This window comes from Mesoplodon bidens, assembly GCF_964165515.1.
Source record: "Mesoplodon bidens genome assembly, chromosome: 12".
In the NCBI taxonomy this organism is placed as follows: Eukaryota; Metazoa; Chordata; class Mammalia; order Artiodactyla; family Ziphiidae; genus Mesoplodon; species Mesoplodon bidens.
The window spans coordinates 67,334,141-67,359,246 of NC_138168.1; the positions used below are offsets into that span (position 1 = coordinate 67,334,141).

The following is a 25,106-nucleotide window of genomic DNA, read 5'->3' on the forward strand; positions in this document are numbered from 1 at the left end:
TCTCCTGTTATTCCTGCTCCTATAATGACCTCCATCTTCTTGTCTATTTAAAGAAAACCTTATCATCATTTACACAATCATTACTTGCTTCCTGAAGGTTTTTCTCCCATGCCCCATCTTCCAGTACTGACAATTCCTTTTAAAAATAGCCCCTATATATTTCTCATAGCACCTACAGGTTTTTGATTACACTTAACTGATGACACAAACTATATCTTATTGCATTTGAATCCCCAGTGCCTAGCACTGTACTTGGTGTATAAAGTGGCTGTATGACTAGGTTTGTACCTGTTGACCTGGCTTAATTATTAACTGCACTCTCTTTTATTCTCAGAAGGGTCTTGTTTGGCAGATAAGCAATATATGGCCACCCTCTACATGGTATATGCCTGGTAAGTATTTGAATGGATGAAGGAGCCTTCGTTTTCAGCTCTGGCATCTGAGCACTTACTACTATACAATAAATATAGGAAGAATTTAAAAAATTTTTAAAGTTAGTTTCTTATGATGTCTTTTTCCTTAGCTTGACTACCGCTGATTTAACTTTGCTTCAATTTACCTCGGGCAACACGGCGCTCAACTGCCTTTTGGACTCACAGCATTGCTTCAGACTTTGCTGTAACTTGCCTCATTTTGTAATCATCAGCCACATTTCCTGATGCCAGTCTTTCGAAAGGTCAATAAATTAATAAAAACCAGATAGCCCGCAGTGGAGGCTGATATGCAAAAACAAAAGGTATCAGAATCACCACCTAACTCTAGAAATACTGCCCTCACGTCCACTGCGTCACAGGGGGCGCCAAGCAACTGTTTTGCCCAAGACAAAAATGGCCTCCGTCAGAGTCAATTCCCTTTCCTTTGAGGACCAATCGAAACCTAGTATTCAGGGCACCCGGTGTCCTCACTTCCGTCTCAGCTGCTAGGATCTCTAATTTTCTTAGCGAGTCCGGACAGGCCTCCTCCAACTTGGAAGGGCTTCGGCGGCTGGCGGGATGAGCGCGGCGCGTGGCGGAGCGGTGCGGACGCTGCGGGTGCCCGGCCGCCACGGCTATGCAGCCGAGTTTTCCCCGTACTTGCCAGGCCGCCTGGCCTGCGCCACCGCGCAGCACTACGGCATCGCGGGTGAGGCCGGGCGGCGCTGAGCCGCCGGGGCGGGGGCGGGTTCCAGCCGAGCTCCAGCTCCCTCTGGTGGTCCAAAAGCACTTCCGACAGTAGACGGCGCCAGAAAAGAACACCAGGGGAAGCAGAGGAATGCCTGGCTCCCTGGCCGCCTTTGTCCAGTGTGGGGAGTTGGTTTAGAGTCGAGTCCATCATCTTTTCCAGTTACAGTGCGGAAGTAGCGTGTGGAAGATGCCTAGTGCCCCTAGTTCTTATGCTTTAGAGCGCACCGACACCATCGCCCCTAGTGACACACACCCCTCCAGGTACACGTGGCCCTGCGGAGAGCGGGCTGAAACTGTGGGGCCCCTTCTACCGGTCCGACGGGACCAACAGCTCTTGGAAGACGGTCTGCAGGGTCACCCCAGTACCCGCTAATTGGACCACATTCCCCACAGGCTGCATTCCGGCTGTGCGTCTTAAGGATGCTCCTGAGCAGACGCCAGGAGTTTCCCCGCAAGTGCCAGCACGAAATTGAGCATGTTCTTTTCTCGCTTTTTCTTGTCTCCAGAGGAATACAAACATTTGCAGGCAGTTAAGAGGTTCAGGTTAATGGTCTCTGGTCCTGGACTAGGTTGAAAGGCGGGGTTCTATTCTTGACTTACGAGGCTGTCTTTTAATTCATCTTGTAGCTGTTGTATACGCACTGAAGGTCTATGAAAAAATTCATTGCATAATGTCAGCTCTCGACAGTATTTTTTGTTGGGTCCTACAGTGATTTAGTGATTTCTAAAACTGAGAGGGAGAGAAATGTTTGCCTTAATATTTTCACCATTAGCTTTTAGTGGTTGCAAATTCAGGTTTACAATACTTGCCTACCGTTTAGGTTGAAGACTCGTGAGTTTATAATGATATTTTAAATTATATCCTTAAAAAAAAGCCTTAAGAGGAACTGATACTTTTTTTTTTTTTTTTTTTTTTTTTTTTTTGCGGTACGCGGGCCTCTCACCGTTGTGGCCTCTCCCGTTGCGGAGCACAGGCTCCGGACGCGCAGGCCCAGCGGCCATGGCCCACGGGCCTAACCGCTCCGCGGCATGTGGGATCTTCCCGGACCAGGGCATGAACCCGTGTCCCCTGCATCGGCAGGCGGACTCCCAACCACTGCGCCACCAGGGAAGCCCTGATACGTTTTTTTAAGTCAGTCATGTTTAATAGTTTTCTTTCCTTCAACCGAATAACAAATATAACTTTTTAAATATGCTGATCCTTTAGTAAAATAATTCCTCTTTGGTAGATAATGATATGTTTTGTTCAGCATTTTACCACCAAGTACGTGGTGAGTTCCACTAGGCATTTTGTTTTAAAATTCCATGCTGAATTTATTTTATTTTATTTTTTAAAGTATGGAACCAGTACTCTTTATTTATTTTATTATTTTTTAAATTAATTTATTTATTTTTGGCTGCGTTGGGTCTTCATTACTGTGTGTGGGCTTTCTTTAGTTGCATCGAGAGAGGGCTTCTCTTTGTTGTGGTGCACAGGCTTCTCATTGTGGTGGCTTCTCTTGTGGGCTCTAGGTGCACGGGCTCGGTAGTTGTGGCTTGCCGGCTGTAGAGCTCAGGCTCAGTAGTTGTGGTGCATGGGCTTAGTTGTTCCGTGGCATGTGGGATCTTCCTGGACCAGGGATCGAACCAATGTCCCCTGCATTGGCAGGGAGATTTCTTAACCAGTGTGCCACCAGGGAAGTCCCAGAATGTATTGTAGATTTATTGTGAAGGCAGTGTGATGTAGAAGGTACACAATCCCTGGGGTCTGTTAGCCTGAGGTTTCTCACCTGTAAATAGGGATGATAACACCTGTTTGGGAGGTTTGTGTGCCTGTCATCCTGCCTGGCCATAGAGTATGCACTTAAATATCTCTCCCCTGTTAGAGCTGTGTCTGGATTCCAAGCATAGGTGAGATGGTAAGCTTAATATTTAATTAAGCACAATGTAGAGAGACAGAAATGGAGAGCACAGTCCTGATCATTTTGTATACATGGCCTCAAGTAACTTGAAATTTGTGACTGTAAAATTAGGTACTCAGTACTTGATACCTCTTTGCCTTGACATGGTCCCCCAGCAGGTTCAACAGCATGACCTCAGCATTTTTCTCCTTAGGCTGTGGAACCCTGCTAATACTGGATCAAAATGAATCTGGGCTTAGGCTTTTTAGAAGGTAAGCTGACTCTAACTATTAAACTTATATGTGTTCTCTGTTGCTTTTAAGACCTTCATAGAATTAGTTTTGAATCTTTGTGATCAATAAGATGTTTTAATTTGCAGTATAAAAGAACCTTCAGGATTTGCATAGTACAGAGCTTATTTTTGCCATGAACTTGTGTTATGTCACTTTTCTTCTAAAGCTCTTGCTCTTAGTATTCACTTATACATTGTAAAACTTAAACATAAAAAAATGTGAGCTAGTTGGTATACTGTTTGACATTCCTATCTTTGCTTTCTTCTTAATGTACTTTAGCTTTACTCATTCAGGAACTAATTATCCATTTTGTGCATTAGCGCTTCTTTCCCTTTCTTCTTTCCATGCCTGTCTTGTCTGTGTGACTGTTAGACTCATTAACGTCTCCATCAGAGTTAGTCAAGTGTAGAGAAAGGAAAGGAAATTTCATCAGAAAATAACTACCTGCTGATAGCTCAGGTGAAAGATTTATGGAAAACACTGAAATTATGGATCTAAATTAGTATTTTCAAGTGCTTGTTCTTCTCTCCTATGAAACACAGAAAGCAGTGAGCGCCCAGGTGTGGCAGCATGTCCTCATGTAAATGGTGCCATATTTCTAGTTGGGACCCCTGATTTTAACCTAGCTGTGCAGTTTTCTGGCTGTATGACTGGGCTGTTCTTTTAAGCTCTCTGAAGTTTTTTCTGAATCTGGCAAGCGCCTGCCCTACGAATCTCCCATATTCGTGAAGACCATGTGAGATAATGTGTGTTAGAATAGGTGATAAACTGTAAAAAAAAAAAAAAAAAAAAAAGCAATGATTGTTATTTTATGTTCAGCTGCCTATGTAACTAGATTTTTTTATTTTAATTTTCCTGGTGTAGCTTTGACTGGAACGATGGTTTGTTTGATGTGACCTGGAGTGAGAACAATGAGCATATCCTGGTCACCTGTAGTGGTGATGGCTCGTTACAGCTCTGGGACACCGCCAGAGCTGCAGGGCCACTGCAGGTCTACAAGGAACACACTCAGGAGGTAGGAAGGGAATCTTTCTGGGCTGATTGTTTTTCTTTGGTTGAGATCCATTTGGGGGTGAAAACATGGGGGAATGTCTTCAGGGGACAAGAAGTTTAAGCTTTAGTGTTTCTTGTACATGTTAGATGTCACTTGTTATTTGATTATTCAAACATAAAGTACCTTTTAGCCTAAGGAGCTGGGAAAGAAGAAAAGGTCAGGCTTCTCATTAGTCAGTAAAAACGCCTCCGGTAGGAAGTATACTGTGGCACGGGTTCCTCCAGAGGCACATCGCTTTCTTTACGCTGTAAGGAAGGATATGCCTCCATACGCTGCCTTAAGATAGAGGTAGGTGGACTTTTCACAGAGACATCATAAGATTGCCTTTAGGACTTGACTATGATTCCTAAGGATTTTCAGAATATATTGAAGCAAGAGCTTGAAATACTGACTCTAAGGCAGAGCTTACTGAAGAAGTTTAAAAACTAAATCTCTTACATGTGCTAGATATTGTGTGTGTGTATGGGTAGCATAGAGAATAGTTTGGCCTTCAGTCATATTAAAATACGTATATACTTTTCATGAACATGATGGTAAAGATATTCTCTTTTGGTGCTTTACCTTAAATGTTTTAAGAATTTTCTCAAGGTAGCAATAGATGCTTCAAATGAAAACTTGCAAATTTACTTTCAAATTTGTGCCTGGCTCATGGAAAGACCTCAGTAAATGCTTATTAGGTGCAAGAATGTTCGTCTTTTGTAATAATAGACTGGTTATGTGAGGATTCTAGACATCATTTTTATAGTTCTAGCTATTAAAAATGAGTATCTCTAAGGTCTGACAGAAAATAATAGAAAATTTTAGTTCCTCCATTTTATTGTAAAGGAGGCTCTTTGAATAAATGTAGTTATAAATGATCATGTTTTCATAGAACCACTGAATACCAAGACAACTTTGGTAAAGGAGGAACTTTAGCTTCAGCACGTTCAATGCAAAAATCCCCACAAAGCAGCATGTCCAAAATTCAGACATTTTTGTGGTACCTTCATGATTTTTGCCATTTTCTTATGCCACTTAGATTATGATTAACTTAATGTTTTTCTTTCTTTTTAAAAAATATTTTTCCTCTCAAAAGTTTTCTTTCTTTTTCTTAAATCTTTGGGCCTTGTATTGCTTATCTATATAAATTCTAGGGCTGTAGCTAACAAATCATAAAATAATATATCCAATTTTATTAAATAGTAGATACTGATTTAATGTTTTTCTTTAAATGAACTTTACATAGTTATTTCACTTATTCTAAAACAGCACATATTCATGAAACCATGGAATTGATAGCTTAGTATGTACATTTATTTCATGTATGGTAAAATAAATATATAACGAATAAAATAAAATGTGGGCTTCCGTGGTGGCACAGTGGTTGAGAGTCCGCCTGCCGATGCAGGGGACATGGGTTCGTGCCCCGGTCCGGGAAGATCCCACATGCCGTGGAGCGGCTAGGCCCGTGAGCCATGGCCACTGAGCCTGTGCATCTGGGGCCTGTGCTCCACGGTGGGAGAGGCCACAACAGTGAGAGGCCCGCGTACTGCAAAAAGAAAAGAAAAAATAATAATAATTAAAAAAAAATGTATGTACCAGTTAAAATCATCTCTTGTACAACCAATGGTGTTTGTACTGCTACTACTCTGGAAAATACTGTTAGAGAATGTTCCGTGTGATGGTCACGCAGTCTTTACATCAGCTCAGTGAAAGTGAATTTCAGTATCTCATGTGATAGCTTATTTGACTTTTTGATTGCTCTATTGGTTAGATAATTGCTCTCTTAGGCCTAAATCTACCTTCAATGTCAACGAACTGTTGCTTCACATTCCTTTTTCTGACATGGTGAGACTAAGTCCAGTCCCTCTTTTCCAGGAGAATCCTTGAAAATAGCTGTCATGCCCCCTGTAAGTCTTCCCTCTTCCAGACTGTGCATTTGTAATTCTTTCGACCTGTCCTCAGGTTACACGGTCTCTATATCTTTCACCCTCCTGGTAAACTCCTTTGGGTAATCTCTTGTTTTACAGTGTTGCTTTTAATGTTGTAAACCTAGTTTATTCCAGAAATGTGTTTATTAGTGCTGAGCTTTATATGACTTCGCCACCATGATCTTGAGCCTCTATTTCTAATAATATTACCTAACATGGCTGTGCATTTTCCCCAGCCATGTTGTAGTGCTGGGTTACTTTCAGTCTGTTTGTAAAGATCTTTGTACTATTGTTAAACCAGTGGTTTACATCATTCTATAATTATGTAACTGGTTTTTTGAACTGAAGACTTATTTTATTGTTTGTTTTTTCAGGCTGTTGTTCTAGGTTGTCCTTCCTCATTTTCTTTTCAAATGCAATTTTTGATAAGCATTTTGTATCAGTTAGATGCCTTGGCTGTTACCATAAGAGAAAACCAAACTAAAAGTGCTTTCAACGATCTGAGTTTTTTATTTCACATAACCAAGGATATGGAGCTGGGAATGGGTCCAGGTTTGTTTACTTGAGGCTTGGCAATGTCATCAGTTACCCAGGTTTCTCCTGCCTTTCCGCTCTGCTCTCCTCGGTGGGTTTCTTTCTTCTAACGCTCCATAGAATTCCAGTTGTCATCTCATCACATGCCCAGTCGTAACTCTGTCACTTGTGAGGGAAACAAGTCACCACTCGTACTTTCATCTAAATAAGATTCACCCCTGGGATGAGGAAAGGACAGAGCTTTCCCTGAAGGGCAAAACTGGGGTTCTGTGAGCAAGGAGAAAGGAAGATTGGTGGGTGGGGAGTCCCCATCACTATGTGCCACAATATTACTTCTTGTCTTTCTCACGATGGTTAGTAAAAGTCGAAGCACACCAAGCCGGATAACGAGTAGAGAACTGTAGGACCCTCAGAAAGGTTGTCCTCCATGAGATTGTTAAAGAATTTCTGGTGATCAATCTAAAGCTCAGTATTATAATACCAGATATTTGGCATTTTTCATTAAAGAGAAATACAGCCTTTATTTAAAGTTTGTCTCTTATACCAAATATGCAGAAACACTTAAAAGGATTGATTTAAGGTCAAATAGAGTTTTGAGGAGCTAATAAATATTTGTTGAATATTCAACAAATAGTGTTGAATAAAGTCCAACAGTCAGTTTTCAGATAGTCAGACAAGTAGTTACTGAAGCAAAAAGGAAAATTCCAAGACCTAGATATATTTTAGGCCTTAAGGAATAAAGGTCCTGGTGAAATGAAAGAAAGGAAAACATGGAAGGTTTCCCTTTGCATGGCTTCTAAACTTAGCATCAAAGCAGGAATCAGATTCTTCTCTGTATTATTTAACTGCAGAGGCCATTATGTCTTTTGAGCCCCATAAAATGCCTTCAGCTTAGCCTGCTGCTGAATATATAATAAGAATGGAAGAACAAGAAAAATTTTAAAAGTTCAGCAAGAGGAGAAAAAAGAGAGTAATTGAGATTTTCGTTTCTGACTTCATGGCTTATAGCACTGGGCTGTTGAGAGTGAGTTAAAAGTGACTTTAAAGATGACAGACTCAGTTTAATATTCATTTCAGCATCTAATTCTCAGTGTTCTTATTACAGTTTTTAAAAATAGTTAAAATTTGTCTTCATTGTCAAATAGTGAGGCTTATCAGTTTGCTGAAAAATTTTAAAAGATATTTGATCCCCTTAAAGTTTTTGATCATGAATTTATAAATAAAGGTAAAGAATCAAGGCAGTTATCCTGCTTTTCCTGTATGAATTTCACTGTGGGGTAATCAAATCGTTGGTGCGGAAATTTTCTTGTAATAGAATTCTACCTAGTAAATGTAGAAGGGATAATAGAATTAGAAAATCACCATTTAGTAGCCCCTAATGAAATAATGACCCTAGGCAAGGGTTATCTGTGGATGCTAAAACCATTAATTTAAGAGTGATCCATCTTATGAACAATCTTAGGATCACTAAAAGTGGATCAACCAGAAATTACACACCTCCTAATACAATAGAAAGCTAAAAAAAAGATTGAACTGAATCAAATCAAGCCTCTAGATCTAACTTCCAATTTAAAGAAAATAGGAAGGGTAGAGGAAAAAGTTGAACACCACCATGAGGAAACGATTAGCCAAATCCAGAATGTATTTAGAACATTCCATAGGACCAATAACTTTGTTTCTTCAACAAGTAAATGTCATTGGTGGGGTAGGGGGACCTGAACCAAGGTGGGAAAGGGAACTTTCCTAGATCAGAAATAACTTAAGAGACATAACAGCTAAGTATAAAATATGGATTTTGTTTGGATCCTATTCAGATAAACCAACTATAAAAGGACGTTTCTGAGACAATCAGGGAAATATGAATATGGACTGAGTATTAGGTGATGTTAAGGAACTGTTGTTAATCTAAGATGTGAAAATGGCCTTGTGCTCATGTAAAAGGTGAAAACATTCTTCCTCCTGAAGTATTTGTGAGTGAAATGGTCTGATGTTAAAATACTCCAGTAAGTAATGGAACAGATGAAAGAGGATGGGTAAAGTATTGATAATTATGGAAGGTGTGTGATGGATACCTGGGGATTCATTATGCTATTCTCTCTAATGTGCATTTTAAAATATCTACAATGAAAAAAAATTTAAGTTTCACATTAAAAGAAATATGTAGCCCTTTCTAATCGCTCAGTAATTAAAAGTCAGTGTCCCTTCCCTTTGTATTGATACAGATCAGTCTGAACGTTCTGGACACAGTTTTTATTTGATGATTTTTAATTAAATAGACCAACTTACAAAGGGCAACACTGTACAGTAGATTAAAAATGAGCTCTTTGGGAATTGGATTCAGTAATGAAATTTGTCCTCCTCAAACTGTGGTTCTGATGAAGTTCAGGTTTCATAAAGCAGGACAAAAGATTCTTCAGTGTTTTTCTTTTTTCTTCGTGTAGTTTCCCGATTAATTTTCTTCACCACTACCAAGAGTAATTTCATTAAGCTAGGCCTTTAGAGGACCCTGCCTTTCAAGCGTAGCTGCATGTCTCTCTTCTTTTTATGTTTCCCGTGTCCACTGTTTGAGTGGGAGTGGAGGGGGGATTGGGAATAGGGCGAGGATGTGAGAGTAGACTAATGTGAGATGGGCTTTCTGGTCTCCCGCCCTTGGTACTATTTTCTCGTCTTCTTACTTTACGTTATGTTTCTTAGTAGTTTTAAAAAAAATCACAACCTGAAATGGTGTATTTATACTTACAGCGTATCTTCCCTTGCTAAAGTATAAGACCCATGAAGGCGGGGGCTTTCTCTCTCTTGTCTAAGCCTGAACTCTCCCTCCCACATGCCTTGTTCATAGTAAGTGCTGAATCAATATGTACTGAATAGATATTTGACTTGAGGTTGGGATAATGGAATCTAGTCATCCCTTTTCAGCTGTCTCCCAAACACCTCTCTGGCTGTAAACTTTTTTCAGGGCTTGAGGTTAATGCCTAAACCCTGTTCCTCGTAGACATTTCAACGTGACTGTCAGGCTGTCACCTCAAACTCACTGTGTCTAAAATTACATAGTATCTCCCTTCCTCCAGTCTTCCAGTTTTGTTAAGGCCACCGTCACTGCCAGTTCTGAGGCACAAAACCTCGGTGTTATCTTGCAGTTGTTCACTAGTCCTAATCCCTAGGGTGCTTTATGTCCCCATTTATGTCGTCTTTGGGGGAGTTTCTGGTCACTAGTTTCACCTCTGCTTTCTGCTATTGACATTTTAGCCAGCCCTCAGGGCCCTGCTAGGATACCTCTCTTCTGGGCATCAAGCTGAATTTCCCATCCCACCAGCTTTTGTATTTATGGTCTACAGTTTTCGTTTCTGTGTTTTAAACACAGTATCCTGGCTTATACTGTTGTTAGTTTCTTTCCCATGTCCTAGTATATTAAACACAGTAAAACAAACAAACAAAAAGTATATATTGATGGAGTCACCTTTATTTCCTTCTTTTTTATCCCACTTTTAACCTCACCATGTATGTCCTATGCTTGATTTTGTCCTAGACCCTGATGCTTCCCACTTGGTTATGAGTCACATACAAGAGCTGGCAGCAGCCCTGGTATCAGCATAGTTTCCTTAAATCATGTCTTTTGTTCTCATTGGGGCTGGGTTCTCTGTGAGCCCGCGGAGGCTCTTGCAGTTTTAAAAGGTGAGAAGTTGTCAGGTTTCAAGTCCGCTGTCACGTTGGAAATGTGTAGAGGTAGAGGAGTCTGAGCTACTGATGTTAACTTTTAATTGTATTTGTTCAGTTATCCTCTGAAATGAAAACAGTAGCTCTTTATAACTACTTAGCAACAGCACAGGTTGTGGAGATAAATTTGGTTGGTTAAATCATTTTAACTCAGTTTCTTGAGTGCCTGTTGTATTGCAATGAGCATAAACAAGATGGTTTTGTTTATGATGGTTCTTCCAAAATATAGCAGGTATGGCAGTTATTTAACACTGAAACATGGTAAATGCTGAACTAGGAGTAGGTGTAAGATGCTGTCGGAGTGCACAGAAGGAAGCGTCTGACTCCTCGATGCTTGAGGGGTTCATCAGGGGAGGCTTACTTCACAGATTTAAAGGGGCTGAGTCTTGACAGATGAGCGGGGGTTCACCAAGTGGATAGATAGGTAGGGGCTTTAATATGGGTATGGATAATTCATGAAAACAAAATGGAATCAGTCTGGGCCCAAATGGAGCTCCAGTGAAGGGTGATACCAACAAGGTCAGGGTTTTATTTCCCTAATATCACAGTCCAAGGTCACTGAAAAGTTCCATTTTAAAGTGCCTTCATGCAACATATTGTAGAGACAGCCTAGCATCATGATTAAAGGTGGACTCTGCGATTAGGCTGCCCAGGTTCAGGCTTCAGCTCTGCAGCTTACTAGCTGTGGGAATTTGGACAAGTTACTTAAGCTCTTTGGGCCTTGGCATGGTATTTACTTCACAGAAGTGAAGATGAAATGAGATAAAATATGTAAAGTGCTTATGACAACATCTAGCAAACAGTAGGTGCTCAATAAAGACTTCCTATTGTGGTTATTTTTGACTGTTCACATCAGCTTGGAGCAGGGGTTGGCCAGTTACTACTCGTGGGCCAGAGCCAAATCCAGCCCACTGTCTGATCTGTAAAGTTTTATTGGAACACAGCCATGCCCATTTATTAAGTATCATCTATGGCTACTTTGTGCTCTACAAGGCTGAGTTTAGTAGTTGTGACAGAGACCAAATGGCCCATAATGTATTTATTATGAATATAATTAATATATTAATATATTTATTATATAAATATTTAAGGCCTAAAATATTTATATGGCCCTTTACAGAAGAAACTTGCTGAGCCCTGGCCTAGAGGGTAAAATCAACCTCTTTAGGTCTCAAGCTCTTCCCTGATTGCTTCCAAGCCTGCCTTTTTCCATCCATAACTGACAGATGGCTGCAGCAGCACTTTGGATTTTGCTGACCCTTCTGTATACTTTATGAGCTACTCTGTTGCTGGATCATGATTTCTTTAGTGTTCCAGCTGCTTTTCTCTCTTGTGCAAGAATATGGGCCGCAGCAGGGCCAGAACTGGGTGGTGAAACACTCACCTTAGTACATAATTTAAGTACATAATTTAAGGGGGCCCCCAAAGCTCAGTAGTCAAGATAAATAATCTCTTAATGCAGTATTTAAAAAATCAAAATTAATGTAAGAAAAATCTACGACGAACAAAATATCAAAGTTTTAAGTAAGGACATAATCAGTATTACTAATTATTTTTTGCTTTAAACTCAGGTTCCAACATGGCTAGGCATAGCACTAGGCAGCAGAGAACAGGGAATCCATAGTTAAGCCACAACAAACCCCAGACAGTCATGCTTCCTGCATAAATAAGGTAGAGTTTTTAGATTCAAAATAACCTGCTGGCTGATCACATTTAATGGCACACTCAGGTCCACGGCAGGACTACTTTTGTAAAGTTTAACTATACACATATTTGGTTGAACTTAGCTCCAGTAGTGATCTGTATATAATCCGTTGTATCAAATAACAGAATTAAAAGTATTTCCATAAGTTTTCATATAATTCATTTGAAGTGGTTTACTGAGAGCAGCGTCGGATAACTAAAGCTGTTTACCATGAGATCTGAAAGAATCACGTCATTCCGATAAGCTTGTTCAAAGAAAGGCCAGAAAGGGATATTAATTGAATTTTAATGCTTTCTGATAAACATTGACCTGGCAAGCTTTTTTAGATGACTAACTTTCTAATCTGCTCTGACATTTCTTCAGGGTGCTGCAAACAGTGATTTGTTGGTAGGTTTAAAAATATGTATAATTTGTTTTAGTGAAGAAGGTTTTGGAAATATTCTGTAGGATCCTGCTAAAGTAGAATGGAGTCTTATCTGTTAAGGGTAAGGCTGGAGGAATGGACAAGATAACCTTTCCCTTTCTCAGACACCATATTGAGATTTGTAGGACTTTATTTGATGTTTCAACGAAGTGAATTAGTTGTTCTAACTGGCTGTCACTGTTACAAACAGATAAATGTATTATTGAACTTGATGCTCTTTTGCATTCTAAATGGCACTTTAAAATGTTTTTAGGTGTACAGTGTTGATTGGAGTCAAACCAGATGTGAACAGCTTGTGGTGTCTGGCTCGTGGGATCAAACTATCAAACTGGTATGTCCGCATTACTGTATTTAAAACCAAATATTCCCTTCCTCAAAGCTTCCACTGAAGTTTTTTCTTTTCTGGAACATACTTCTATTGCTTTTCAGTTAGGCAGTTAATTTTCTTTTCAAAAAATATACTAAAGCATTTATTAGAATTTAAAATTTTCTAATCTTCTAGCTATAAACTAATAATTAGCTCAATGTTGATTATTTTGGCCCCTTAAATACCATCTTGCTTTATATAAAAATAGACTTTTGGGCTTCCCTGGTGGCGCAGTGGTTGAGAGTCCGCCTGCCGATGCAGGGGACACGGGTTCGTGCCCCGGTCCGGGAGGATCCCACATGCCGCGGAGCGGCTGGGCCTGTGAGCCATGGCCGCTGAGCCTGCACGTCCGGAGCCTGTGCTCCGCAACAGGAGAGGCCACAACAGTGAGAGGCCCGCGTACCGCAAAAAAAAAAAAAAAAAAAAAAAGACTTTAAAGAAATCCTTGAGATATATATGTATATTGTGTGTGTATATAAATACATATATATGGTAATATAAAGCTTAATGAATTTGCCTCTGTTAAGTAATTGATCTATTCATTTATTTGTAGTGGGATCCAACTGTTGGAAAGTCTCTGTGCACCTTTAGAGGCCATGAAAGTGTCATTTATAGCACGATCTGGTCGCCCCACATCCCTGGTTGCTTTGCTTCAGCCTCAGGTAAAGAATTCATTTACCAAAAGCATTATTTGTAGGGAATGGTGGCCTCACTTTTCCCAGTAGGTGGCACTGTGTACCTTAGATTTGGAGAAGAAAAGGGACTACATTCCTATTTGAACTCTTGAGACTATTTCATTCTTTCTCAGTCTCTAGGTAAGAATTAGCCCGGCCTACTTCTAAACCTTTGACTTAACATGTGACTTTTTGGTGAGGTGAGAGGTAAGGGACAAAGTGAGGGCTTTGGCATCAGACTTGATTGAATTTGGAAACTCTCTTCAGTGGTCGATTGTGGGGCATCAGGGTGATGCAATGGGTTTTTGCATCAGTAATGTGGGGCTAAGAATGTCTAACTTACGGGGTTGTTGTCAGCATGAAATAAGGAAACGTAAAATGTCTAGCACACAGTCAACCTCCTTTGCTTGATATTTACCCTCTTTTTAGGGATAGTCTCTTTAATTCATTGCCACTAAGCCATAGCAAGAATATGTTTGGTATGATCTTTTTTCCTAACTGTTTACTTTTGATTCATGTCAGCAATTCTAAGATAAAAGCAGATACTTACATTTATATGTCTCTATGTTTTTTGTAGAGAAAAGTCATTTTATAGAAATTTAAAATTACACTTTGTACTGTTTGCATAAGGATTTACAAATTTGGTTTGTTGGCCGATTCCTAAATCATGTATAATCTGAACAATCTACTTTATGTATAATTTGGAGAGAAACATTGCACAGTTTCTCTGCAGTGCCATTTAAAACAGCTTGGTCCCCCTCCCAGATGGTCATTTAAATAGCTGTCCTCATCTTCACTCGCCCCTGGCTGCTCTGGAGTGGGTCTCCCCTGGCCATTTACCTTCTTCTCACGCCCTGTAACCCTGCCCTCACAGCTCTGGTACTTTCCTCCTCTTACCTTTCCTTTCTGCCAGTCTATCCTGTCACCCTTCTGTTGTCCTGACTTTACATGAACAAGTTCAGTGGAAGGGTCCTTCCGTAAGGTGATGGGGAGAAGAAGCTGAGATAACAAGAGTAACACTCCCTTCTTCCCATGGTTAGAAGGTAGAATCATTCCCAGTGGGGAAACAGTATGTTGGAAGGCATTTAGAGGTTATATTCATGTGGTTAAGGATATGGAATATTAATTTTCAGTGATATTATAATATCTGCCACAGCATGACTTTTCATACTGTGAATTTTATAAGCACAACTATTAATGAATAAATATGGTTAATTAATGATTAATGGTCTGTCTTAGGCAGATCATAACCAGTTATAAATCTTTCAAAGTTGGGAACCAGTCTAGCTCCTTTTGTTAGCTACTGAGCTGCTTTACTTATTAGATGGCTTTATTTTTGGTTTGTTTATCAGAACAAAGGTTGAGTAACAGGTATAAGAATGTGTTAATTAATCATAAATATTTGTGGTGATTGACAAGATAATATCGGCACTTTATTTCTTGCTTCTTTTATAACTTTCAAAAAATAAATTTAGGAAGATAAAACAGAAATGGCATCCCGATAATTCCTGTTTGAGCATATACATAGTAAAGAAACTCAAACAAAACAGAAACATGCCAAGTAAAAAGTGCTCATTCCCCTCCTCCTATAGAACCACTGTTAACATTTGCTTGTATTCCTCCATAAAAATTCTTATGTTCATTCCAGAATATATGTTCAAAAAATTAAAAATATTAATGGGGAATATTCTTCAGGAAAAAGTCAGATATCTTTAAAGGCTGAATTTGCTTAGTGATGTTAGATTTTACATGCTTATAGGTATAAAACTTTTGTTGTTGTTGAAATTGTACAGGAAAATAATTTTGTAATTTTGAGTCAGAAAATCTCCTGTCCCAAATTCATTTTCTCCACTGAAAACATTGTTATTTTAAAACAATTTTTGATTGTGGAGATTTCTTAATAGCTGTAGTCCAGTCTTACAGCTGAATTGAGTGAATCATACCACCATTCAGAAAGAGTTCTTAGACTATAGGTTTAAATACACTTGATGGAAGAGAACATCTCTCAATTATATATTATGAATCATACATATGCATTTATATTATATATTTACGTTTATAAAATTAAAACAAGCCTAAAGTAGAAAAAGAGGTACAAAAGGTTTCTTTTATTTGATACACCACCAATAAACATTTGGCTAAAGAAAGATTTCTGATACTATTTCCTTCCTAAAAGCTCTGATACCTTAATATATATTGCTTCACTTTTCTTTTAGATAATTTGTATAATGTATTGAGTGCCATTAAAGCTGTAAAAAGCGTAGAAATAAAACAAAGATGAGCAATTTAATTGATGTAAGCAAGGGCAGAGTTGCTTTTCTAAGGCTGCCTTCTTGAGTCACTTTCATCTGCCTCAGAAGACACATACTGGGAAGGAGAAACTGGTATCTACTCAGGGTATTCCAATGTGAGGAATGATTCAATTAGACCATTTGGGAAAATGTATACATAAATATAATCTATATGACACTTGTTATTTTCCAATGTGTTTATTTCAGGGCAGCAATACCTTATAGATTAGACAAAACAATAACAACTTTCCTGGTCTAGATGATGTCAGTTTATTCTGATAATGAGAATGCTGATAGTGTCAAGGCAACAGTTATTTTAAGGTTTGGACCTTGAAATGGTGAATGGATGTGTCTCCTCCCTCTGTTAGAGGTTTGCCAATTCGATGAATGAAAAATTACAACTAATTGTTGTTTTGATTTGTGTATTTGATTACTAGGACTAGTGAACACATTCAGTATGTCAACTGGCTGCCGTAGTTGTTCTTTTGTGAGTCAGCTGTTAATGTCTTTGGCCTGTTTTTCTACTGAGAGCTGTTTGTTGTTGTTTTTCTGTATTGATGTATGAGCTCTTTTTTTTTTTTTTTTTTTTTTTTTTTTTGCGATACGCAGTCCTCTCACTGTTATGGCCTCTCCTGTTGTGGAGCACAGGCTCCGGAAGCACAGGCTCAGTGGCCATGGCTCACGGGCCTAGCCGCTCCGTGGCATATGGGATCTTCCTGGACCAGAGCACGAACCCATGTCCCCTGCATCAGCAGGTGGACTCTCAACCACTGCGCCACCAGGGAAGCCCTGAGCTCTTTTCATATTTAGGAGTTAGTTCTCTGTATCTTATGTCTGTTACAAATATTTTCCCAATTTTTTTCTGTCCTTTAACCTATTTATTATATTTTAATTTTTACTGTATAAGCATTGAAACTTTTTGGTAGTCAAAACTATCAGTTTTTTGCTTGATAGGTTTCTGACTTTCATTTAAGATGAATAAGGAGTTGGCTCAGTGAAAAGTGGGAGGCCTTAGATGGCATAGCAAGAGAGAACATTCCAAGCAGAGTAGTATATTCAAAATTAAGAACTTGATGTGTTTGAAAAACTGAAAGAGGGCCAGAGGGACTGTTGCCTAAGAGGAAAAGGGTAGTAAAAATCAGGTCAGGATCACAGGCAGGGGCCCAGATCATGCCTTGTGGGCTGGATTCAAGACTCTGGATTTTATCCTATGGACAGTGGGAAGACATTGAAGAGGTTTAAGCCTGGGACTGATATGATTAGGCTTGCATTTTTAAAAGCTCATTTTGGCTGTCATGTAGAGAATAGTTTGGAGGTGAGCAAGAGTGGATGCAGAGAAACAATTAAGAGAGAGATGAAGGCATGGATAAGGATAGTGGCAGAAGGGATGGAATAAAGTAGGCTGATTTGAGTGGTATTTCGAGATGATTTTTATAAGATGTGGAAGAGGTGGGAGAGGGATGAATAAAGAATAAGTCCTAGATTCTTGGCAAGGACAAATTCATGGATGTTAATGTCATAACTGAGATAAATACATTTGAAAACGAAGATCTTGAGTTAGTTTTAGAGCACGTTGAGCCTGTGGGACACACATGTGGGGTTGTCAAGAGCAGGTGGAGTTTGGAGCTGAGAAATCAGGCCTTATGAATAAAAATTGTGTCGTTGGCTCATAAATGGGATCTAAAGCCATTGCAGTACATCAGAGCACCCAGGAAAGACTAAATAGAAGAAAGCTTAGAATAGAGCACAAGTTGACAAACTATTGCCCTCAAATCAAATGACCCACTGACAGTTTATATAAATAAAGTTTTATTGGAACACAGTCACACCCATTCATTTATATATTGTCTGTCTATGTCTGTTTTCATGCTATAGTGACAGAGTTGAGTAGTTATGACAGAGACTGAATGACCCCCAAAGCCAAAAATACTTACAGTTGGGCTCGTTACAGAAAATGTTTGCTGACCCCAGGTATAAGTCTCATTTGAGGGGAGATAAAGGGATGGAAGGTCTTTTGCACAGTGTGGTTATTTAGGGAAGGAGAGAAGGCACAATAGCAGGGGAGGGGAAGAGTGCTTCCTGTATTGTCTCCTTGTTTCATTATCTAGCATCTGAAGATAGGCAATCAGTAGGATAATTGCTCCTTTCTTGCTAATAAGCTAAATCAATGCCCTGAGATGTTGAATTATGTTGAGTGGGTTCCACAGGAAATATAATATCACAGAAATCCTTTCTATTTGTTTATTATGTTTTTAATTCTAAAACTTAAAACTGACCAAATGTCCCTGAATTCTGAAGTATGTCTAGGTTGGAGAACCTCAGAAGTGGAAACCTCCAGGTAAATTGTGAACAGACAAATACGTCCCATTTAGATTAAGCAATTTTTTTAGATCCTAAGATAATAGTGAATTATAATAACTTCTGTGTGTAGAGGTTCAGTTAACTCAGAAAATGTTTTGTTTGCTGATTAAAATTAATAGTATTTTCTAGAATGAAGAAAGGTACACTGATAAAATTATTACTACTATTTTTAAAATTTCTAAGTTGTGTAAGTTGTAGTTTCTCAGTCCATAATTTGAACCAAATCTTTTCTGAGATATCAAGTCTTTGGGGATGGGACCAGTAATATATTTTTCCTTGTCACATTTCCTTTTCCAAAACTAAATTTCTTCTTTGATTTTTTTCAGTCTTTCTGTGGCACAACTAACCATAAGGCTGGGCATGTATTAAGTAAATGATAGCAATATTAACACACTTGTTTGAATTAACTAACCCTTTAGCCTCCATATATAACTTGAGTTAGTCATTTTTATGCTTTTAATGGAAATGCTAATGAGTTTCATGTTGATAGTGAATCAGATCTGCAGTTAAGCATAATGGTTATAATTTGACCATTTTATAATTTTACTATTGGTGAAAAGCCCTAATACAGAGACTGTTAGTACAAGTTCAATTAAAATTCTTGTAAGGATGTGAATTAGTTTGACATTAACATCATTTTCTTAGTGTAGGGATGCCCTTTGGTCTTATATTCTACAGTTTCAAAGTATTCGCCTCAAACTCTGGAAGGAATTAGTGGTATAGAATAGATCCATCTTCAGAATGAACTGAAACATACTTCTCTTCTAGTGAAGCAGTGAAGATATGTCTGCTAGGAACTCTAATTGGTAGCATTTGTAATAAACTAGAATTAATAATGAGTATAATTTGGAAAAGTATTAATAAATAAAACCATAAGTTACTGATATATTTTTTAAAATCCCTTTACCTTACTATTGCATGTAATTTTATTAACTTGTATTATTATTTAAGGCCCCCAAATTATCTTTCTTTGTTTTTAATTGTTCTTTTACTGACCATGACCAAAGGTAAAATCTGATAGCGACAAAGTCAGGCAGAGGGGACCTACAAGATGGCGGAGGAGTAAGACATGGAGATCACCTTCCTCCCCACAAATACATCAAAAATACATCTACATGTGGGACAGCTCCTACAGAATACCTACTGAATGCTGGCAGAAGACCTCAGACTTCCCAAAAGATGCCTGAGGGCAACCTACATGCAGGGGCGCAGCCAAAACCAAAGTTGAACCCCAGGAGCTATGCGAACAAAGAAGAGAAAGGGAAATTTCTCCGGGCAACCACAGGTGCAGCGAGTTAAATCCCCACAATCAACTTGGTGTACCCAGCATCTGTGGAATGCCTGAATAGACAAGAAATCATCCCAAAATTGAGGCAGTGGATTTTGGGAGCAAATGTAGACTTGGGGTTTGCTGTCTGCAACTGATTTGTTTCTGATTTTTATGTTTATCTTAGTATAGTTTTTAGCACTTGTTATCATTGGTGAATTTGTTTATTGGTTTGGTTGCTCTCTTTTTTTTCATTATTTTTATTTTAATAATTATTTCTTTTATTTATTATTTTATTTATTTTTTATTTTTTTCTTTCTTTTTTCTCCCTTTTCTTCTTTTTAAAAATATTTATTTATTTTTGGCTGCATTGGGTCTTCATTATTGAGTCTTCGTTGCTGCACGCAGGCCTTCTCTAGTTGCGGTGAGCAGGGGCTACTGTTCGTTGCAGTGCATGGGCTTCTCATTGTGTGAACCTGCAACCTGTGAAAAGGAGACCACAGATACAGTAAGTTAAACAAAATGAGAAGACAGAAATATGCAGCAGATGAAGGAACAAGGTAAAAACCCACCAGACCAAACAAATGAAGAGGAAATAGGCAGTCTACCTGAAAAAGAATTCAGAATAATGATGGTAAAGATGATCCAAAATCTTGGAAATAGAATGGAGAAAATACAGGAAACTTTTAACAAGGACCTAGAAGAACAAAAGAGCAAACAAACAATGATGAACAACACAATAAACAAAATTAAATATTCTCTAGAAGGAATTAATAGCAGAATAACTGAGGCAGAAGAACGGATAAGTGACCTGGAAGATAAAATAATGGAAATAACTACTGTAGAGCAGAATAAAGAAAAAAGAATGAAAAGAATTGAGGACAGTTTTAGAGACTTCTGGGACAACATTAAGTGCATCAACATTCGAATTATAGGGGTCCCAGAAGAATAAGAGAAAAAGAAAGGAACTGAGAAAATATTTGAAGAGATTATAGTTGAAAACTTCCCTAATGTGAGAAAGGAAATATTCAATCAAGTCCAGGAAGCACAGAGAGTCCCATACAGGATAAATCCAAGGAGAAACATGCCAAGACACATATTAACCAAACTATCAAAAAATAAATACAAAGAAAAAATATTAAAAGCAAAGGAAAAGCAACAAATAACATAAAAGGGAATCCCCATAAGCTTAACAGCTGATCTTTCAGCAGAAACTCTGCAAGCCAGAAGGGAGTGGCAGGACATATTTAAAGTGATGAAAGGGAAAAACCTACAATCAAGATTACCCAGCAAAGGATCTCATTCAGATTCAACGGAGAAATTAAAACCTTTACAGACAAGCAAAAGCTAAGAGAATTCAGCACTGCCAAACTAGCTTTACAACAAATGCTAAAGGAACTTCTCTAGGCAGGAAACACATGAGAAGGAAAGATCTACAAAAACAAACCCAAAACAATTAAGAAACTGGTCATAGGGACATACATATCGATAATTACCTTAAATGTAAATGGATTAAATGCTCCAACTAAAAGGCATAGGCTGGCTGAATGGATACACAAATAAGACCCATATATATGCTGTCTACAAGAGATCCACTTCAGACCTAGGGACACAGACAGACCGAAAGTGAGGGGATGGAAAAAGATATTCCATGCAAATGGAAATCAAAAGAAAGCTGGAATAGCAATTCTCATATCAGACAAAATAGACTTTAAAATAAAGACTGTTACAAGAGACAAAGCAAAAGACACTACATAATGATCAAGGGAACAATCCAAGAAGAAGAGATAACAATTGTAAATATTTATGCATGCAGCATAGGAGCACCTCAACACATAAGGCAAATGCTAACAGCCATAAAAGGGGAAACTGACAGTAACACAATAAAAGTAGGGGAGTTTAACACCCCACTTTCACCAATGGACAGATCATCCAAAATGAAAATAAATAAGGAAACACAAGCATTAAATGACACATTAAACAAGATGGACTTAATTCATATTTATTTATTGAAAAACAATAGAATACACTTTCTTCTCAAGTGCTCATGGAACATTCTCCAAGATAGATCACATCTTGGGTTACAAATCAAGACTTGGAAAATTTGAGAAAATTGAAATCGTATCAAGTGTATTTTCCAACCACAACGCTGTAAGACTAGATACCAATTACAGAAAGAAACTGTAAAATATATAAACACATGGAGGCTAAACAATATGCTACTAAATAACCAAGAGATCACTGAAGAAATCAGAGGAAATCAAAAAATACCGAGAAACAAATGACAATGAAAACACAATGACCCAAACCTATGGGATGCAGCAAAAGCAGTTCTAAGAGGGAAGTTTATAGCAATGCAATCCTACCTCAAGAAACAAGAATAATCTCAAATAAACAACCTAACATTACACCTAAAGCAATTAGAGAAAGGAGAACAAAAAAACCCCAAAGTTAGCAGAATGAAAGAAATCATAAAGATCAGAGCAGAAATAAATGAAAAAGGAATGAAGGGAACAGTTTCAAAGATCAATAAAACTAAAAGCTGGTTGTTTGAGAAGATAAACAAAATTGATAAACGATTAGCCAGACTCATCAAGAAAAAAAGGGAGAAGACTCAGATCAACAGAATTAGAAATGTAAAAGGAGAAGTAACAACTGACACTGCAGAAATACAAAGGATCTTGAGAGATTACTACAAGCAACTATATGCTAATAAAGTGGACAACCTGGAAGAAATGGACAAATTCTTAGAAAAGCACAACCTTCCCAGGCTGAACCAGGAAGAAATAGAAAATATAAACAGACCAATCACAAACACTGAAATTGAAACTGTGATTAAAAATCTTCCAACAAACAAAAGCCCAGGAAGAAATGGCTTCAGAGGCGAATTCTATCAAACATTTAGAAGCGCTGACACCTATCCTTCTCAAACTCTTCCAAAATATAGCAGAGGGAGGAACACTCATTCTACAAGGCCACCATCACGCTGATGCCAAATCCAGACAAAGATGTCACAAAAAAAGAAAACCACAGGCCAGTATCACTGATGAACATAGATGCAAAAATCCTCAACAAAATACTAGCAAACAGAATCCAACAGCACATTAAAAGGATCATACACCATGATCAAGTGGGGTTTATCCCAGGAATGCAAGGATTCTTCAATATATGCAAATCAATCAATGTGATACACCATATTAACAAACTGAAGGATAAAAACCATGTGATCATCTCAATAGATGCAGAAGAAACTTTGGACAAAATTCAACACCAATTTATGATAAAAACTCTCTGGAAAGTGGGCATAGAGGGAACCTACCTCAACATAATAGAGCCCATATATGCCAGACCCACAGCCAACATCTTTCTCAATGGTGAAAAACCGAAACCATTTCCTCTAAGATCAGGAACAAGACAAGATTGCCCACTGTCACCGCTATTATTCAACACAGTTTTGGAAGTTTTAGCCACAGCAATCAGAGAAGAAAAAGAAATAAAAAGAATCCAAATCGGAAAAGAACTAAAACTGTCACTGTTTGCAGATGACATGATACTATACATAGAGAATCCTGAAGATGCTGCCAGAAAACTACTAGAGCTAATCAATGAATTTGGTAAAGTAGCAGGATACAAAATTAATGCACAGAAACCTCTTGCATTCCTATACACTGATGATGCAAAATCTGAAAGAGAAATTAAGGAAACACTCCCATTTACCATTGCAGCAAAAAGAATAAAACACCTAGGAATAAACTTTCCTAAGGAGACAAAAGATCTGTATGCAGAAAACTATAAGACACTGATGAAGGAAACTAAAGGTGATACAAACAGATGGAGAGATATACCATGTTCTTGGACTGGAAGGATCAACATTGTGAAAATGACTCTACTACCCAAAGCAATCTACAGTTTCAATGCAATCCCTATCAAACTACTAATGGCATTTTTCACAGAACTGGAACAGAAAATTTCACAGTTTGTATGGAAACGCAAAAGGCCCTGAATAGCCAAAGTCTTCTTGAGAAAGAAAAACAGAGCTGGAGGAATCAGGCTCCCTGACTTCAGACTATACTACAAAGCTACAGTAATCAAGACAGTGTGGTACTGGCACAAAAACAGAAATATAGATCAATGGAACAGCATAGAAATAACAGAGATAAACCCACACACATATGGTCACCATATCTTTGATAAAGGAGGCAAAAATATACAATAGAGAAAAGACAGCCTCTTCAATAAGAGGTGCTGGGAAAACTGAACAGCTACATGTCAAAGAATAAAATTAGTACACTCCCTAACACCATATACAAAAATAAACTCAAAATGGATTAAAGACCTAAATGTAAAGCCAGACACTATAAAACTCTTAGAGGGAAACCTAGTCAGAACACTCTATGACATAAATTACAGCAAGATCCTTTTTGACCCACCTCCTAGAGAAATTGAAATAAAACCAAAAGTAAACATATGGGACTTAATGAAACTTAAAAGCTTTTGCACAACAAAGGAAACCATAAATAAGATGAAAAGACAACCCTCAGAATGGGAGAAAATATTTTCAAACAAAGCAACTGACAAAGGATTAATCTGTAAAACATACAAGCAGCTCATGCAGCTCAATATCACAAAAACAAATAACCCAATCAAAAAATGGGCAGAATACCTAAATAGACATTTCTCCAAAGGAGATATACAGATTGCCAGCACACACATGAAAGGATGCTCAACATCACTAATCATTAGAGAAATGCAACTCAAAACTACAATGAGGTATCACCTCACACCAGGCAGAATGGCCATCAGCAAAAAATCTACAAACAATAAATGCTGGAGAGGGTGTGGAGAAAAGGGAACCCTCTTTTACTGTTGGTGGGAATGTAAAGTGATACAGCCACTATGGAGAACAGTATGGAGGTTCCTTAAAAATTGAAAACAGAACTACCATATGACCCAGCAGTCCCACTACTGGGCATATACCCTGAGAAAACCATAATTCAAAAAGAGACATGTACCAAAATGTTCATTGCAGCTCTATTTACAATAGCCAGGAGATGGAAGCAACCTAAGTGTCCATCATCGGATGAATGGATATAGAAGATGTGGCACATATATACAATGGAATATTACTCAGCCATAAAAAGAAACAAAATTGAGTTATTTGTAGTGAGGTGGATGGACCTAGAGTCTGTCGTACAGAGTGAAGTAAGTCAGAAAGAGAAAGACAAATACCGTATGCTAACACATATATATGGAATTTAAGGGAAAAAAAAGTCATGAAGCACCTAGGGGTAAGACGGGAATAAAGACACAGACCTACTAGAGCATGGACTTGAGGATATGGGGAGGGTGAAGGGTAAGCTGGGACAAAGTGAGAGAGTGGTATGGACATATATACGCTACCAAACGTAAAATAGCTAGCTAGTGGGAAGCAGCCGCATAGCACAGGGAGATCAGCTCGGTGCTTTGTGA

At 38.4% G+C, this 25,106-nt stretch overlaps 1 protein-coding gene across 1 annotated transcript in view; it reads left to right on the top strand.

Annotated features, from left to right (window-relative positions):
• Window positions 1-919: 919 nt before the first annotated feature.
• The window catches only part of PEX7 (peroxisomal biogenesis factor 7), an 84,282-nt gene continuing 60,095 nt past the window's right edge, over window positions 920-25,106 (top strand). Inside the window, exons 1-5 of the mRNA XM_081251157.1 lie at window positions 920-1,122; window positions 3,258-3,315; window positions 4,201-4,351; window positions 12,931-13,008; window positions 13,598-13,706. Coding sequence (XP_081107283.1) covers window positions 993-1,122; window positions 3,258-3,315; window positions 4,201-4,351; window positions 12,931-13,008; window positions 13,598-13,706 — 526 coding nt within the window. The 5' untranslated portion in view covers window positions 920-992. The remainder of the gene's footprint in view (window positions 1,123-3,257; window positions 3,316-4,200; window positions 4,352-12,930; window positions 13,009-13,597; window positions 13,707-25,106) is intronic.